This window comes from Phyllobates terribilis, unplaced genomic scaffold (genome assembly GCF_046119375.1).
Source record: "Phyllobates terribilis strain yellow unplaced genomic scaffold, ASM4611937v1 Scaffold_13__5_contigs__length_258822181, whole genome shotgun sequence".
Taxonomy (NCBI): Eukaryota; Metazoa; Chordata; class Amphibia; order Anura; family Dendrobatidae; genus Phyllobates; species Phyllobates terribilis.
Window position 1 is genome coordinate 160,793,986 of NW_027362773.1, and position 19,086 is coordinate 160,813,071.

The following is a 19,086-nucleotide window of genomic DNA, read 5'->3' on the forward strand; positions in this document are numbered from 1 at the left end:
TTGTGGATTTTGCACTGGCACGATAACATGTACATGCCGCAGACCTCAAACCCGCAGCGCCTTTTTTTCTCCCCCAGCAGCACAGAAGGAGGTTTGACCTCATTCACAACACTGGTCCTGTAATAAGCAGCGTCTGGCATTGATGCCATCCCGTACAGTCTTCACTAATTATTGTGCAATAGGGGAGGACACTATAGTCCACACGCCGTGTACATCAAGGTACGGCACCCACAGGGCTAGTGCTTGTAACCGCGATATCCCATCTCATATGTTTATAACAATTCCACAAGATGCGTCAAAAATTGATAAGATGTGGACCACGACAACAACGTGACCTTGACACGTCACTATCTGGGGAGAGGTGGTCAGAATTCCCATTGATCTGTGCGATAATTACAATCACCTCTCCAGTGACAACAGTGTCTTCTCAAGATCTACTATACATCCATATTATATATTATATTATATTATATATATATATATATACACATATACATACACACACACACACACAACTATACAGTAGTGCATGTCTACTATACAGTTAGTTATGACATTCTACGCTGTGTAGCTGTGAATCCAGCATTGGGATCATATTAAAATGCTAGAAAGCAGTAGTATGAAAATTATACGGAAGTACCCAGGTTTGTACCTATGATTTCAGCACTGGGATGAGACAAAGCACTAGAAAAGCGCATGGAGGACATTGTACAGAAGTACTGAGCTGTGTAGCTGGGAATCCAGCACTGGGTTGAGAGTCACTTAGAAAGCAGCAGCATGGAGGATACAGTACATAAGAACTGAGCGGTGTAGCTTTGAATGCAGCACTGGGATGAAACAAAGCACTGGATAACAGAAAGGAGGACATTGTACAGAAAGACTGAGTAATATGGCCATGAATCCAGCTCTGAGGTGAGAGCCAACACTTACTAGAAAGCAGCAGCATGTAGAATATTATACAGAAGCGCTTAGCTCTGTAACTAAAGCTAGAGGTTTTGGAAGCCATCTTCAATAGGGAAACAGTGAAACTACTCAAACGTCTCACCCCACAATGTATTCGTAGCATAGGACACTTACATCTTTAAGTTTCTTCACCCAGGGTTTCTGCGCCTTGCTGAACCCATCCTCCGACTCCTTAGTCTCTCGAAAGCCTCCAATCATCTGCTTGTGGTAGGCTTCCTTCTGCCAGTCCCGCACCTTCCCGCTGTCTTCATCCCATAGCTGATTCCTCAGCTCAGTGTGGATCTCGCTGAGGGCATCTGCAGCGGTGAGAAAAGCGTTCCAAGCCTTCTCCAGGGTACCGTACTGAGGACCTGCGGGCAACGAGATAGAAAACATTATGCTGCATTGTAATGCACTGTGCATTATACACCAGTACTGAGCAGTGTACTTGTGAATCCTGCACTGGGATGAAATAAAAAACACTGTACAATTTCCTCAATCTAATTTATGATTTTATCTTCGCCCAGTGAAGGATTCACAGCTTCACTGCTCAGTTCTATATACTGACCACCAAGCTGCCGCTTTCTAGTAAGTATTTTATCTCACTCAATAGCAGGATTCACAACCACACCACTTAGTCCCCTGAGCAGTGTGGCTGTGAATCCAGCTCTGGGGTGAAATAAAACATTTACTAGAAAGCTGCAGCATAAAGGTCATTATACAGCAGTACTGACTAGTGTAGCAGCTAAACCCTTTCTTCTCTTCCCTCCTCCAGTGACCTGAATAGGCAGCTGTAATCTGATTCCTCAGTGAGACGGCAATCTTTCATTTGCTCCTCCTGGTATCAGTAGAGACTGAAGGAGGACAGCACCTAATGATCGGCTGCAGGGTGCACACCGCAGTAGTCCTGAAATGATTACTGAGAGGTTGTAGTGGCTACAAAACGTTCAGCTTTGTGCAGACGCTGGATTTTTCAGTACATGCGCATCAGTCTCAGGTTGCACGGAGCGGTCCCTACGGCATGCAGCTACTGGCTCCGGGGCCCAGCGACAGATGTGTCCGGGCCTGACATCGGCTTGTAAGTCAGGCACATTTTTTCGCTTTTATACGTGATTTGACAGTCAGATCCCCTGGGCTTTACAGCGACAGTAAGGAAGCACTCCGGGTAGTACTACACGCCACAGAACTGGAGGAACCGGATCCACCACTTACCGGATCTCACGATGCAACGAGGATTGGGATTTACTGGACTCGTACATCTCGTGCAGGTGCCAATGACCACGTCATAAAGTCTCCCCAGTACCCCATTACACAATCCCCTCTACTGCAAGGAGGAGAGAATTTTGGCCCTTCCGGGTGTCTGTGCACACGGGGCCACCACCTCCAAAAGCGGAAACAAACACTGCGGTGCCCCCCGTTTGCTCAGACCCCAAAACAACAACATTTTACGTCCAGGACAGAGGACCGCCGGCAGCCTATGGAGGGGACGTTCTCCGGAGGTCACAGCCCTTCTGCTCAATGTTTTCTAGCTCATCTTAATGATCACTCAGAGCGTCGTCATCTCAAGTTTTCCCGTCTTACCCTTTTCCAAGCTGCCCTTCCACTTGCGGCTCCAGTCCGTCAGCTGCTGGGCATAACTCTTCTCGATTTTGGCCCTCTCTCTGAAACAGGTGACCAAGTCATTACACAGCCGGTTCCCGTCCTCGATCCGCTTTACGGTGCGGCGGTAATTACCGGCCTAGAGAAAAAGGTAGAAAGCGCTGTGTGAGCCTACTCTCGAAAGAAGAGGTTCCAGCTGCAGACATATCTTACAGGCCAACACATGGAGGGGAACATGGCTGCTCTACAGAGACACAGATGGAAAGAGTAGACCGACTTTCATCATGGTCGAGCCAAGACAGGGATTCAGTTGGGTCTAGACCAGTTGCGGTGATTATTTGCAGCACCTTAGGTGCAAGCAGCCAGTGCATGGAGCGGTGCCATCCAGCTGCCGTGAGAGCGGTGGCAGAACCTACCAATCTGATGGTGACTAAGCCATGAATATCCCTCTTGGACATCCCCTCTAAGGCCCTATTCACACTTGTGGTATTCATTATGGATCAGCATTAGAACGGATACCACCGGCAATCCTCTGATCGTGGCTTCCATCGTTTTGCTGATGACGGACAGGATCCCGACACTTTTTTTTGGGAAGCCCATGTGGCACTCACCTCCCAGAAGCTGCCCCCAGCAGGGCCTCCTCCGTCGTCGGTCATGACCGCGGATTTCTTACAGCACAGAATTTTTGCAGATTAGATGAACGCTGGGATAAAAAAATAAAAAGGAGAATTAATGTGGTTACCGGTCCGATGAGCAGGAGACGATGCAATCACATGTATCACAGGATATTACTGCGACCGCACCGAGGACCCGGCCATCAACGGCACAAATCCCCCACGGAAGAATTGCAGCCAAGGCTCGTGGTGCACCCCTGGATTTATGGTATGTCTTCACTGCCATGTCTGCTGACCACAGGGCGAGCTTTGTGCTAGAATATGACGTATACAGACACACAGCAGGTCAGCAGTGCCGCTCACCTAAAGATCTGAGGCGCTGGAGGACCCTTTAACAGTTTGGAAGGGGCCTGATAACGGCACATCCTGCACCGGAGAGGAGGATCCGACCTCAGGACGCGACGGAAGCTGCCGCACACGGGCCGAGCGGCCGCCATGTGGCGACTGGAGGGGGACACAGGACTTGTACACGTCAGCACTGAGCACGTGGCTGCAGAACCTCTTTGCAGCTCAAACAAACATTCATTGCATTTTTCTCTTACAGCCAGCAGCAAAATACAGCTGATAGCTCCTGCACCGCCAGGTCGGTCGTATACAGCGCGGTCGTACGCAGGCAGGATTTAGCAGAAAGGATCCATGTAATGCAAAAGGAAAAAGGAGGAATGGCGGGCGTATACGGTGCCGCCATCAGTATATGACATGACCGAGTTCAGCCATGGATGCGCCATTACACGAGTCAAAAACTTGCAGCACTACAAGTCTCAGCACATTGGGGTGCTGCTGCAATCAGCGTGTGCTTCAAGTGCAAAGTCCAATAAGGGTAACGGCAGCCATCGTCCTGTATAGTATGTACATTATTGGGCGCAGGGCTCAGTCTGAAGCTGTAAATTAAAGGATTCAGCCATTTACTGAAGAGCCCACCGGACCCCCAAACCTAAAATGACAGCTTTCTCCGTATGCACAGATCTGTCAATCACCAAGTAGGACCACCCACCGGACTCCTGAGCACAGAACAAGTGAGGAATAAAAAATAAAGAGAATCCCATCCCAGAAACTATTCACCGGTCTCCTCGGCCCAATGGGACACGTCTCCTTTAAGACTAGGGTCAGGTTTGCAAACTTTTTCCAGAAGGAACCAAACATTTCTGGAGAACTCACTTCCTATATAACAATATACGTTGTCCCCTCCTGCTGTGACCGTATAACAGACCCCTGGGGCTGGATATTACACGCCACCCCTATGGCTGCAGCTGCTGCGTCACCTCGGGTATCACATTAGTCGCACCTCGCGCTATAGTCTTTGGCGCGAGTGTGATGTTTATTTAGCAATATCCCCCCGCGGTCCGATCGTACCCCACCATAAAGACCCAGGGGTCCGATCAGAGACACCGACCCTTGTATTGACTTCAGGGATTCGTCAGCCACCGATCCCGACTCCTCGTTATTAAAAGAGCAGACGACCCAAGAACAGAAACTGTTCTCACTCCCAAAATAAACATTGAACACCGGCCTAAAATATCAGCACCTGCTGCCAGCGGAGCGGCGCCCCCTCCCCATTACTGGGACCCACCGGGCTTGGATGGGGGATGGCAAGGAAGATCGAAATCCGGAAAGGTCAGAACTGCCCTCGTGGATCGAGCACTATGGACATCACTATGGGGGGCATAATGTCACCATATGGCGTAATAGAAGACCCATATACCCACCGCGCCGTCAGTATGGACCTTTTATGGCAATAAACGTTGCCACATATGTGGGGTTAGTACAGTCACCCCCATGATTTATAATAAGATCCACAAAAAATTGGAAATAAAAAGTTTTACTAAACAGACCTTATAGAACCAAGGTTAAAAAAGAAAGCCCACAACACACAAGTTGTCCCCCAGGTTAGGACCTCCAACAACCGTCCCAAGAACCAGGCTCTGCCATCCCGTCCTGAATGGTGCACACACTCCACCTCCGCTCCATTCATTGTCTATGGGACTGTGGAGAAAGCCTACAATAACGGGGGCTATATAGAGGCCGCCTCTCGGGGATTCCAGAGCCCCAATAACATGACGGCTGTGCGTCTCAGCACGTTATTACCTCATCTTTAGGATGGGGGGGGAGGGGGGGGGGTGATTTAAAAAAAATAAAAAAAAGTTTAGGGTCCATTAATATTGCTATACACAGTAGTCACCCAACTTTCCTAAAGTCCTGACTGGCAATTCTGCAGCCTATATGACATCCAGTAGTGCGCCCCCACAAGGGCTGTCCCCTGACTACCAATACTTCAGGTAAGGGCGACTCAAGGACTTTTCTAAATTTGGCTGAGCAAAAGTCATAAACGCCAAATGGAAAGAAAAAAAAAACAAAAAAGAAAAAACCCTATATAAAATAAAATAAATAAAAAAAAGGAGATTGAGTGCATACAAGTAATTCCTGCAAAATATACTTCTGGCCAACACAATCCACTGGTCTGATAACTTTAGCATCACAACTTTTATAAACTTTACTGCCCCTCCCCCGGTCCACCAGGGATAAGTATTATACCAAAATCTACAATAATAAGAATGTAAGAATTGACCAGCGAGGATACAGACAGGACACAGATCTCACCAGATCCTGCAGGATCACGGGTCGGCCCTTTAAGCCAGAAAATAAAGCAGATGATGGACAGGAGACGGCTGGGAACGCAGACCCAGACGAGAAGGACCCCGGATCTGTAGGACCCCCACCATGTAAAGCAGCGAGGCACCTTCTTACCGGAGGAGCAGGATCTGGATCTGCACGGACCCCCGCTCCGGAGCGTGCAGGACCCAGCACTCAGCGTTCAGGGCACATACCTTGCAGCCAGAAGACGACTCCAGGGAGGGAGGGACGGACGAGCTCAGACCTGTGCGCTTCCCAATCTGCAGAGAGAAGATGAGCGGTCAGGGGCAGCTGCACACGGAGCACGCTCGCTCCTCTTCACATGACGCTCTACTAAATATGGAGACCCCAATATAGCACTGGCCAATATGACGCCCCAGTGATGCCGCACACAACCCCCTCCTTACAGCTAATGACTCAAACCCACAGGGAGTGGGCCGGGGCCCGGGACCAAGAGGGCGACATGCAATTGGGAGATTAAATTGCACGGACCCTTCCCAGAGGTCACACCTCACAGACATCTGAGGAACCAATTACATCAGACGGCTGATTCACAAAAGGCAGCGTAATGGCCCAAAACGCCGGACCGGGAACCGGCCCGACAGGTGCGGACACTTGTGGTGACACGGTTTCTGAAATATCCTTAAATTAGGACATACTGCAGCTCAACTCCTATAGGGGTGAATATGATCTGAGCTGCAGTACCGAGAACAGCCACTACACATATACGGCGCTGCGGTGTCCTGGCTCTGCACTCTGTCCAGCTGCCATAGATTGTGGTGTTCATCCTAGCACCTATCGTGCTCCAGTACTACAGTGCAGAAGTCTACATTATTGTAAACATTTAACCCTACTGCCTCAATCATTATAGGAGCCGGTTGTGGCACCTCGACTAAGAAAAGCCATTACGGCCGGAAGACTGAGCTCACCCACTGTGTGCCATAAAAGATGGGGGAAATAAGGAGGCCGCATACGCACATGGTCCCGGTCCCATCACTCCCCGACTCTCATGAATGCAGAGAATGGGGTCAGGACAGTAACTCCAGCAGTCTCGTGGATCTCACGACTGGTCATCACAGACAGAGCAAAAACACAAAATGCAATAAAGGGGCATTCAATCAGACGATTTTCACCCGAAACCCCTCAGAGACACAAGAAACTAAGAAGATAGGACGACCTGGGAGAGGAGAGATCTTTAGCCCAAGTCCCAAGGGGGCACTCGTTCGCCCACCAACCAGCCAACCCTCGGAGGCCCAACATTACAGACAGACCGCAGACGTCGCATACTCTCGCCGGGGTCCCAAGTACCTGTCAATCACTGAATTATTGCTGGGGGTCCGAGCACCAACACTACAAATACTTAGGATGAAGTTTGGTATTTCTCCTTACAGGGCTGGCTGCAGTTCTCTGCACAGCAGGGGGTGGCGCTACAGACCCTCAAGTCTCTATCAGTGAGGGTCACAGCGATCATGTGAGTTTGACATTTTAGCAATAACACTCCTTTAAAGGAAACAGAAAACCCCTTTAAGGCAAACATCTCCCTTAGGGTGGTGGCCTCCTCTGCCAATAATCTAATTATTACTTTACTGGGGAATTAGCTCCTTAAAAGTTTATTATTCTCTGTGCCACAAACTGAAATCTACTGTGTTATTATCCCTCAGACAAAAGCAAAATCTAAAAACAAAAGCTGCAGTGTAAAGCATGGAGGACAAAAAGGGCAGCAGCTTGTGACAGAACAGGAACATTAAACCATCTCAGATACCCATTCGGTAAGGCAGCTGGTGTAAGGAAGAGAAATCTGCTTCATTTCTCCACTTATGAGCCACTTCTTTCACTCTGAAAAACTATTAAGTCTGTCTCAAGACAGACGGTCTGCTCACTGAGAGATCAGATTACAGTTCCCTACTCAGGTCCATTAATGGGGAGGGAGGGCAGGGGCACAGGGATACCATGCCAAGGAAGAGACAGATTGTGCTGCAGCTCTTTAGTAAGTGTTTATCTCACCAGAGCTGGACTCACAGCTACACTGCTCAGTCCTCAATGCTGCTGCTAATTATTCTCATGTGCTACATAGACAGGGGAGCAGGAATTCTACAGCTTAGCAGCTAGTCTACACACGACGCATCGTTCTGCATAGGAGCTGCATGCACAAAACGGTATCATTTAAAGAAAATGTAAAGCAGCTTTTCAAATGCATTAGACTAGACAGAGCAATAAGGAAAACAAATCTGCAAGTGTGCATCTTCCCTTCAAGCATTTTCATCATGAATCCGTCATAATCCAGGCAGCGATTTAGGAAATACCCTCCATGTGCGAATTACAGAAAGTCTGGGAGAACCGAGGAAGATTATATACGTAATTATGTGGGTGCAACGCCCAGGGTAAACGCGGGAGGAATCGACTGAATACTAAGAAATTTTACACTCAGATTAGCTGTGGGATAAAACAATGGGACTCTTCTGAAGAGACACGGCACTGTATACGGGGGATCAGAAGGAAGAAAGGGAATAGTGTTACTGCTCCATGCCCACAGGACTTCTACCTTTGTGCCTCCCCCTAAAAACTGAAAATTTCCAATGCAACTTTCTGTAACACGGCATCACGGAGGCACCAGGGTGCAAATCCATCGCGCTGCGGTGTATATGAAAATCTTAGGACATGTTCACACACACACGTCAGAAAATCCTAAGCATTTATGCATGAGATTTTATTAAATCCACAACGTTGAGTATTTGTCGTCAGCCCCCGCGCTGCAGATCTTCGCCACTTTGCCCCATTTGGTGCGGATTTTACATGTAGAAAAACCAAAAGGAATAAGCGAGAATCACAGGAGATTTTACCGACAATCCGTCCCCTCCCGGAGATGGTCCTGCGGTGCAGATCTGAGGTCCACAGCCCGACGTATTATGCTGCAAATTTTTGCAGCGATTCTGCATTTCCCGCGGATTTTTCGGCAGCGCACTTTTCACTGCAATGGGGGGGGGAAATCTGCAGTGAACGTAAAAGGTTTGCATTATGTCGAAAGTCCATTTTTTTTTTATTTTTATTTTTTTTCAGTGCGTAGATAAAAGTTTGTGCACTCAGCTGGGGATGTAACACAGGACACATCCAGATCCACATTGTGATGGGGCGGCCATCGGAGCCACGGTTACCCCGCCATGTCCACATTGCCTGGTGGTGGCCATATATTGGGGGGAGGGCATTCGTTTTTTTGTTGGGGGCATTTGCAATAATGACCGTGATACTGGATCTCTTTCAGACCATCCCATATCACATCGGTGCGGAGAGCGTGCGCTCAGAGACCGGTGGTATTTTTAGCCGTCAGGTTGACTAAGCGTTCGGGGTCCCATTTAGCAGTCCAGCTGTTCACTGCAAGTCTCTGACACCTAAAATAAGAACCAGCGCCTCTGCCTCGTGCATTACCGACAGTCCGCCGCACCAGCTTCATTAGTCACGGTCAGGAGGCATCAGATCAATTACAATCCCCACCCCAGGTCCGGATCACAAACCGCACGTCGCCCCCGGCCTGCCCCGCGCACACTTTGTTCAAAAATGCTGACCGCTCACTCAATGTGAACACGCCCCTACGTGGCACATTGCAAGTTGCATTGCAATACAAAACGCTGCAACAGCCGAGTAAGACCGAAGACTTACACAATGGTGTTATACCAGGGGACGGCCGCACAGTCAAGACTGGTAGACACCGCGGGGAAAATAAGTATTTGATACACTGATGATTTTGCAAATTTTCCCACCTACAAAGAATGGGAGAGGTCTGTCATTTTTTATTGTAGGTACACTTCACCTGTGAGAGACAGAATCTAAAAAGAAAATCCAGAAAGTCACATTGTATGATTTTTACATAATTAAATTGCATGAAATAAATATTCAATCACCTTCCAACCAGCAAGAATTCTGGCTCACAGACCTGTTAAGTTTTTCTGTAAGAAGCCCTCCTCCTATGCACTCATTACCTGTATTCAGCGCACCTGTTTGAACTCGTTACCTGTATAAAAGACACCTGTCCACAGACCCAATCACACTCCAACCTCTCCACCATGGCCAAGACCAAAGAGCTGTCTAAGGACACCAGGGACAAAATTGTAGACCTGCACAAGGCTGGGATGGGCTACAGGACACTAGGCAAGCAGCTTGGTGAGAAGGCAACGACTGTTGGTGTATTTATTAGAAAATGGAAGAAACACAAGATGACTGTCAGTCTTCCTCAGTCTGGGGCTCCATGCAAGGTCTCACCTCGTGGGGTAAGGAAGACTCTGAAAAAGGTCAGGAATCAGCCCAGAACTACACGAGAGGACCTGGTCAATGACCTGAAGAGAGCTGGGACCACAGTCTCAAACATTACAGTTAGTATCACACTATGCCGTCACAGATTAAAATCCTGCAGGGCACGCAAGGTCCCCCTGCTTAAGGCAGCATACGTCTAGGCCCATGTGAAGTTCACCAGTGACCATCTGGATGATCCAGAGGAGACCAAAATATTACTTTTTGGTATCCACTCCACTTGCTGTGTTTCGAGGACGAAGGAGGATGAGTACAACCCAGTAGCTTAGCCAACGATGGGGGGGGGGGGGGGATGCAGATACCGTTGAAAGCAATGATGAGTGAGGGAGCGTAGCGCTTCCTCTCCCATCGATCCCTCTTTGTGTCTGACGTCACTGACGCGGACACAGACAGCGGGTACAATGACATCACTACATGGCGCTCACTGCAGAGACCAGAGCATTATATATATTTATATTTTTTTTTTTATGGGGAGTACTTTATACTATACAGAGGCCTAGGGAAGTGCATTATACTATAAGGAGGCCCCAAGAACACTGTCCCAACCGTGAAGCATGGTGGGGGACACAATATACTTTGAGGGTGCTTTTCTGCAGAGGAGAAAGGAAGACTGCACCGTATTTAAGGGAGGATGGATGAGGTCACGTATTGCGAGATTTTGGCCAACAACCTCCCTCCCTCAGTAAGAGCATTGAAGATAGGTCGTGGCTGGGTCTTCTAGAATGACAATGACCCGAAACACACAGCCAGGGCAACTAAGGAGCGGCTCCGTAAGAATCATTTCAAGGTCCCGGAGTGGCCTAGCCAGTCTCCAGACCTGACCCCAATAGAAAATCTTTGGAGGGAGCTGAAACTAAATTTTGCCCAGCAACTCTCCTGAAACATCTGGAGATCTGTATGGAGGAGGGGGCCAAAATCCCTGCTGCAGTGAGTGCAAACCTGGTAAAGAACTACAGGAAACATCTGACCTCTAGTTGCAAACAAAGGTTTCTGCACCAAATATTATCGTCAAAATACTTATTTCATTCAATAAAATGCAAATGAATTATGCAAGAATCATTTTTTTCAGTTTCTGTCTCACAGGTGAAGTGACCTACGATAAAAATTACAGACCACTTCATTCTGCAAAATCGGCAGTGTATCAAATACTTATTTTCCCCACAGTAGCTCGAGATCGGCTTTATCATGGTAACGGCAGATTCCTGTCGCTGCCAACGGCGTTCATGTATTTGCAGGAACTCTGTGGATCTTCACGGCTTGGAGCCAACAGAAATTCTATAGAAGGGTTCACCACGGCGTCAATTCTGATCAGCTAAATTACAGGCTGCCGGCCCGGCGCGCGTCAGGAGGTGTCCATAGTGTAACTGACATCAATCAATAACAGTTACCTCCACTAGTCAGGCAACGTCTAGTTATCAGCAGCAACCAACGTATCAGAGCGCCCACTCCAAAGAACGGGCAACAATGATCTATGGTGGCAACAAGCCAACCCCCTCACTACTGCATGTGCCCCATCATTGCATTTACTTTAAAAAGGTAAAAAATGCAAGCACCACTTTTTTTGTTGCGATAGCAGGGCAGCAAGGTCAATAAAAATGCAAAAATCATTACAAGTGTTTTGTAATACAACCCGCGATACATGAGGTTTCCTCCTTGCCAGTCACAGGATGCAACCAGTTCTCATTAGTTGCAATGTGACGGTCGGAGCATAAGTCGCCGACATGACAGCAGGAGACCCCACACATCGCATGGTCCATAGTCTGTCTACACGGCACGATGTGACCACTATATCTAGAATAGCTATTATGATTAGGCTAAAATATGGCGTCCCGGAGTCTTCTCCAGCACCATTGGCGCATGCACATTGTGCAAACAAAGCTGCGAATTGCAAGTGTCGCTTCATCGCGCATGCGTGCTGCGCCGTGTCTGTTTCCATCTGCATAAGGAGCATATAGAGGAGTCCAGGACTCCAAGGACCTACAGACTCTTCCCAATGCTAAACGCCCGGCTTTCACATGGGGGCCAGGTGACCACACAACAATCATTCAGGAGCCGCTGATTGCCGGCAGCCAGGACATTTGGCAAAAAACAGAATAGTCTTACTCTTCTGTCAAGGACAAAATGTGACCGCTGCAGACAATCAGTGTCTGCCAGGAGAACAGCAGGGAGGAGTAGTGCAGGTCCAATAGGAAAGTTTTTTTGTCTGCATGCACAGGACAAGCGGTACTGCAGATCAATGGCAGCCCCAGGAACTGCACATGAACCCCTCTGCTGATCAGGTCTTTTATTCCCGGCTGCACCCTCTTGGTTCACCCAAGACCATAATCGGGGCTTGCATTTGAGCTGAATGCCTATACACCTGCCAGTGAGTTTGACATATCAGCATAAACAATTTGCACAATTTTCTAGATCGGGTATGCACATAAAATAATTGTTCACAATTACAAACACTTCTGTTTCTCAAAAAGAATATATACACAGCGCCACCCCTGTGCACAGGTTGCATGTGGTATTGCAGCTCAGATCCATTTACTTTATACAGTGGAGCTAGAATGGCAGACAGAACCTATAGTGGTTGATGCAGCTTCCAACAGAGAGACCCCATATTTCTTCTTCTTGCTCGATGCCCCTTAAATCCACAGTGTCTCCCTTTAGGTGCAGACGTGGGCAGGTATTAATACCGTATACATTACGCCTGTATAAATAACGAGATGGATACCCTGTGCACCCGGGATCGGTACGACGGTGGCAGAGCCGCACCTTGTACAATAGTCAGAATCACGAGAAAAGCACGACCACAAGACAGCGGAAAACCCGACGAAAAACCACCAAGTGTCTGCCGCAATCTGCACGTAGACCAGCACCAGGTCTACCGGACACCAGTATAGCGGTATGTCATACTGGTAATGAAGGGCATCATGTGAGTGCAGACTGGATTATAAGGGGTTAAATCTGGTAGTAGCTATAGAAACAGGAGTCATTTCACGGCCGGCATTGTACATCCCGATACACAGCGTACTGGAGGAAGAGCTGGGTGTAATTATATAGATCTGGCTGTCACTCCGAGACGCCTTCAGGTGTCACATTTTATCATAGGCGCAATGGAGGGAAAAAAAAAAGTCTTTGATAACTTGAAGTTTGAAATCAGGAGGGGGAGGGGGTCCTGAATCAGGACCCTTAAAGCAAAAGGGTACTGCCAAATCAGAAATGCCTTTAACGTTGGAAATCGATGCAGATGCCGCCATTTGTAGTCTGGGCGTGGGTGCCCAATGGGTCGTGTACAGCCTTCCACGTAAGCGCATGACAAACTGTGAACCATCGTTTCGAACCATCGCTTGATCCTCGGCTGATTGTTTTTGGGACCTGCTAAACCAATTGATATTGGCAGCACATCGCCCCGTGCAAGCAGCGGAGCTGCAGCCGACATTGTGACAGCTGGACAGAGGAGGCACTATCGTATTAAAGGGGTGGGAGCTGCCGGTGTTCCCCGCCAGTCAACTAGCTAACTGCCACGGATTGGCTGCAGCGGTCCTGCTCAATCTCAGACAGAAGACACGGTCTCCGGGCTTCTTCTTCCAGCTTGGATGGAACGAGGCCGCAGCTTGACTCCAGGGGTGACCAGACGCCCCCTGTCTTCATGATAGTCAGACGGTCACACAAGCACTTAAAGGAGTTATCTTCACTTAAACACTAATGTCTTAAAGCTCATCCACCATGTCGGCTTTTTTTGAGCGGCCACATGGACCAGGCAGTGCGAGTAGTGGGGTCACAGCGGCCTTGACCAATAGGAGGCCAAGAGGACCACAAGTTTAAAGGGAAACTCCAGAATCTCCCTTGGGGCACAATTAGTTTGGTAGGTTTGTGGTAACCAGATGGAGCAGAGCAGCAGTGTAAAGCATGAAAGCAGAGAGCAAGCAGCAACCAGAGCCTTTAACGGTACAGACTAACTCCGAGGACCAGAAGTCGCCCACCGGGCTGCACCAAACTGGAGCAGAATATAAAATGCAGCCGAAGGGCCAGAAGCAGAACAGTGCGGGAGACGTAATAAAGCAGAGATTTATAGACGGGATCAGGAAGACATAGTCCCTCGGATCCTCTACCGAAAGGTCAGCGAGAAGATGGGACACAGTCAGGGAATGCAAATGTGGCTCTCAGTAAAGCCCCCACGGCCGCGCCAGAACAGAGCCCCTCATTCATAGCTCCCATGTACAGACTCAGCACATGGAGATCAAAGTCCCCGAGACACGGATCTCAGCTCTGACCTGAACCTGCCGGCATTAAACACAGCAGAGCCGTCACAGGAGCCGCACGATGGAGGCGGACGGGAAACCCCACATTAGACTGGGTAATGACCCATCAGTCTTTCATCCCATAACCCGGCCGATGGCGGTGCAAGGAGAAGAAGTTTGCTCCAATTCCTGCGTGGCGACTTCTAGACATTGTGTCACCTAAAACACTGGTGCTACTCCCCACTGTGCACCAAGGTTAGAGCCGCAGGCAGGTGCGCGCCCCACAACTGCAGGCGCCCACCCCACAACAGCCCACCCCACAACCACGGTATAACGATTCAGACTAAACAACCGAATAATCTCTGATCGACCAGAAAAGTGATCAGATCAGGGCAAAAACCCGAGAGAGTGCAAATACCATCCGCATGATCGATCAGAAATCTGTCCGGTATTGTGCGACGCTGAACATCCAATCTTACCGCAGAGCAGTGGGACCAACCAGCGAGTAGTCCAAGGGGCATGTGTGCAAAATTTCACCGAAATTAACTTACCAAACTTGTACGTCACCCGGGTCGCTACTGGGAACTGCATTTTCCTTCAATGCAATGGCCGGAAAACACAACTCCTCGCTATGATGGCCGCCTTCATGTGGTCCCAGGGATCTGCAAATTTCATTGCAGAGATAAGATCCTCAGACCAAATCACGGGAAAAAAATAAATGAAAATCTAGCAAAAAGGTATTCATCTCAACTGAGGAGGAAAATAAGAGATTCAATATGGGTCAAGTAAATGCAAGTTTAAGCTACTTACATCCATGTAATCCTTAAAGACGGCGATCAGCTGCAGTGATGACATCGTATGGCATACGGCCTGATGTACGGCACAGATCAGCCCCAGTGATGGCATTGCATGGTGCACAGATACAGCACCACATATGGCATACAGCCCCGTGTATGGCACAGATCAGCCCCAGTGATGGCATTGCATGGTGCACAGATACAGCACCACATATGGCATACAGCCCCGTGTATGGCACAGATCAGCCCCAGTGATGGCATTGCATGGTGCACAGATACAGCACCACATATGGCATACAGCCCCGTGTATGGCACAGATCAGCCCCAGTGATGGCATTGCATGGTGCACAGATACAGCACCACATATGGCATACGGCCTGGTGTACGGCACAGATCAGCCCCAGCGATGGCATTGCATGGTGCACAGATACAGCACCACATATGGCATACGGCCTGGTGTACGGCACAGATCAGCCCCAGCGATGGCATTACATGATGCACAGATACAGCACCACATACGGCATACAATCCTGTGTACTGTAAATATCAGCTCTAGTGATAACCGTGTACAGCACAGATGAGGCCGCATGCATGCTTATCCGAGTGTGCATGTGTCCTTAAAGGGTAGAAGGGCATAAGCCGCAGCACTAGAGGAAGCACATCTAGTGTAGTAGTTAGGGATGAGGCTGGTGGAAGTGCAATATGCACAATCACCAAAAATAAAAGTCCAATTAATAGTGGTCTATACACGGCTGCACAGACCCCATACTTACCCCGGTGGGTCCTGTAATAAACATTTCTTGCTTATTTAACTTCCTGAAACACAAACTGATGCAATCCTATGTAATTCTCCCACCCTAAAGTCGCTCCCTGCCCGAGCAGCGATATTTCCTAAGGACTGGTGCTTACAAATACGATCCAGCTTGGAGCTGCTCACCTTTGCCCCGCTGTTCTTGCTTGGAATATACAAATCATTCCCAGGCAGCAGAAATGCCTCCGGCCCTGGGATCCTCTGCGATGCGGCTGGCACAGGAACTGCCCGGACGGGTTTACACAGGACATTGAGGCAGCAGCAAGGGCCTCCATTATACTCACAGGCACACGCCGGGCATTACCGAGCATACCCGGTCTACAGAAATGACCAGACCTGGATCGTCCCCTGCACAAAAAACACAACCACGACCTGAACGCCAAAAAGAAGCTGCCAAACCCCCTTGGTTTTAAATTGCTCAGAAAATACACATTTTCCTGGCTCATCCCTAAATAGATCTACTGTCAGGAGCCGTTCCCGTCCCTGCGGGAAAGTGCAACCGGTCCAAAATATAACAGGATATCTTGTGCATTCAGTGGAGTCAGCAACAGGACTGAGACCCAGCGCCCAAAGGGTTAACAGACTTGGGGGGGGGGGGGGTGCTGTGGTTTCAGTGTGGGATTTTAGGCAGCACAGCAGCAGCTCCTGCCATGTTCACCCCTCCCTGTAAACACTTTAGGAAGCTAAATAGGTCATTACTGCAGAGGCATCCACATCCCGGCTCCAGAGCGCCAACCAATAAGCCCCCTGGTGCCCGTTCCCCCCGCAGGCAGCCCCTGGTCTGTATGCAACAGGGTATGAGCGGCTACGGATATTCCCTTTAAATGCACCAGCCCCTCCCCCCTCCAATATGTCAGGGTTTTAATGGAGAATGGTACCTGGAGTGTGGCTGAGGGTGAACGCCGCTCCGAGCCTCGGCTCTGTCTGGCAAGAGAGTAGGTTGGAAAATTTCAATCTGTGTTGGCAGAGAGCAGCGGCGCCGTGTGAGGGAGAAGTGTTCATACACGGATTGAATTAAATCGACGTAACGCAGGAATATGCCAGAGCGCGTCCGCAGACCGCATAATGCAGCGCAGGAGCCCGAGGCAGCGCAGGGCAGGAGTGGACAGAACGAGCTTTGTTCTGGGGAAGAAGGGAAAAAAGGGGACGGAGGGGAGGGGGCTGCGGAGGAGCAATGGCCCCGTCCAGGATCACTGCACAGAGCCGAGCCACGCTATAGACCAGGGGGCTAGGTACAACGCACGCCACACGTACATGTAGTGGATGCAGAAGTATTCACCCCCTTGGCTTTTTACCTATTTTGTCACATTAAATATTTATGCAATCCGATGTGTGTGATGCATCAGCACAAAATAGTCCAAGTTGGTGAAGTGAAGGGAGAAAAATATAGGTATAAACTTAATTTATGGGATCAAATAACTATAAATTGGCACGTGCACATGTATTCACCCCTTTTGCTATGAAGCTCCAAAAAAAAATTCTGATGCCAGCAATTCCCTTCATAAGTCCCCATGCTTAGTGACAGGACGTCCCCCTGTGTGCAATCTAATGTCACGTGTGTCAGTATATACACTTTACGTTCTCTGAAAGGCCAACAAGAGGCTCAGCCAACAAGACCAAGGAGATCTCCAAACACCGCCGCGAAGACCAAGGAGATCTCCAAACAAGTCAGGGACAAAGCTGTTGAGAAGTACAAGTCAGGGTTGGGTTATAAAAAAAAAAAAATTAAAAAAGTTATCCCAATCTCCGATAATCCCCCACAGCACCATCAAATCCATTATCATCAATGGTACCACAACAAACCTGCCAAGAGAGGGCCACCCACCAAAACTCTCAGCCCGGGCAAGGAGGGCATTAATCAGAGAGGCAGCACAGAGACCATAGGTAACACTGAGGGAGCAGCAGAGTTCCCAAGCAGAGACTGGAGTATCTGTCCATATGACCACAGTAAGCTGTACACTCCATAGAGGTGGCTTTTCAGGAAGAGTGGGCAGAAAAAATGCCTTGCTTTACACAGAAATAAAGCTCGTTTTGAGTTTGCCAAAAGACATGTGGAGACTCCCCAGACGTATGGAGGAAGGTGCTGTTGTCAGATGAGACTAAAATGTAGTTTTTTGGCCACCAAGGTAAACGTTACCTCTAGCACCGCGCCAAACCAACACCGCTCAAAAAACACCATCCCCACAGTGAAATATGGTGGTGGCAGCATCATGCTGTGGGGATGTTTTTTGGTAGCAGGGATAGGGAATATGGTCCGAGTCGAAGGGAAGATGGATGGTGCAAGATACAGGGATATTCTTGAGCAAAATCTATTTCAGTCTGCCAGTTATTTGAAACTGGGACAAAGTTCACCTTCCAACAAGACAATGCCCCAAAACATACTGCTAAAGCAACACTCGAGTGGTGTAAGGGGAAACGTGGAAATGTTCTGGAGCGGCCGAGTCACAGCCCAGACCTTAACCCAATGGAGAATCTATGGTCAGACGTGAAGACTTCCTCTGGTGAACAGCAACCATCTAATGTGATGGAGCAATTTTGCCTTCAGGAATGGGGAAAAATCCCAGTGGCCAGATGTGGAAAGCTCATAGGAGACTTATCCAAAGAGACTTACTGTTGTAATTGCTGCAAAAGGAGGCTCCACAAAGTACTGACTTTAGGGGGGTGAATAGTTATGCACACTGAAGTTTTCAGTTATTTTGTCCCATTTGTTGTCAATTTGTTGTTTATTTCACAATAAGAAAAAAAAAAAAGTTTTCACAGTTGTTCACATCAGTTCTTGTAAAGAACCTGCCAACAACAAAAAAAACCCACAAATTCCAGGTTGTGAGGTAGCAAAACGTGAAAAAATGCAGAGGAGGGTGAATACTTTTGCAAGCCACTGTACTGTATGCACTCAGGCATTATCTCGGCTGTAGCCCAAAAAACGGCACTCAGCCCTGATGGAGGTTTCTGTTAGGTCAATAGTGGCCAAAGGACACAACAAGTTCTCAGAAGTTATTTTCTTTACACCTCCTCAGAGGGGCTCCAGAATGCAGCCGCTGCGGTGACCACTACATATTTGTCAGTCCATCCGTATTTTGATCCTAGTGAGGAACAATCAG

The 19,086-nt window shown here is 48.7% G+C and overlaps 1 protein-coding gene across 12 annotated transcripts in view; it reads right to left on the reverse strand.

Annotated features, from left to right (window-relative positions):
* PACSIN3 (protein kinase C and casein kinase substrate in neurons 3) overlaps positions 1–19,086 on the reverse strand; it is a 36,725-nt gene that overhangs the window by 7,171 nt on the left and 10,468 nt on the right. For 6 of the 12 annotated variants that reach the window (XM_073658921.1, XM_073658929.1, XM_073658920.1 and 3 more), the window contains exons 2-5: positions 6,041–6,106; positions 3,153–3,244; positions 2,524–2,680; positions 1,078–1,313 (exon numbers count right to left, since the gene is read on the reverse strand). In XM_073658921.1, coding sequence (XP_073515022.1) covers positions 1,078–1,313; positions 2,524–2,680; positions 3,153–3,197 — 438 coding nt within the window. In that variant the 5' untranslated portion in view covers positions 3,198–3,244; positions 6,041–6,106. Of the gene's footprint in view, positions 1–1,077; positions 1,314–2,523; positions 2,681–3,152; positions 3,245–5,960; positions 6,107–14,928; positions 15,021–16,111; positions 16,134–16,863; positions 16,948–19,086 lie in introns of those variants that run through there. The other 6 variants (XM_073658928.1, XM_073658927.1, XM_073658924.1 and 3 more) reach the window with 5 other exon arrangements.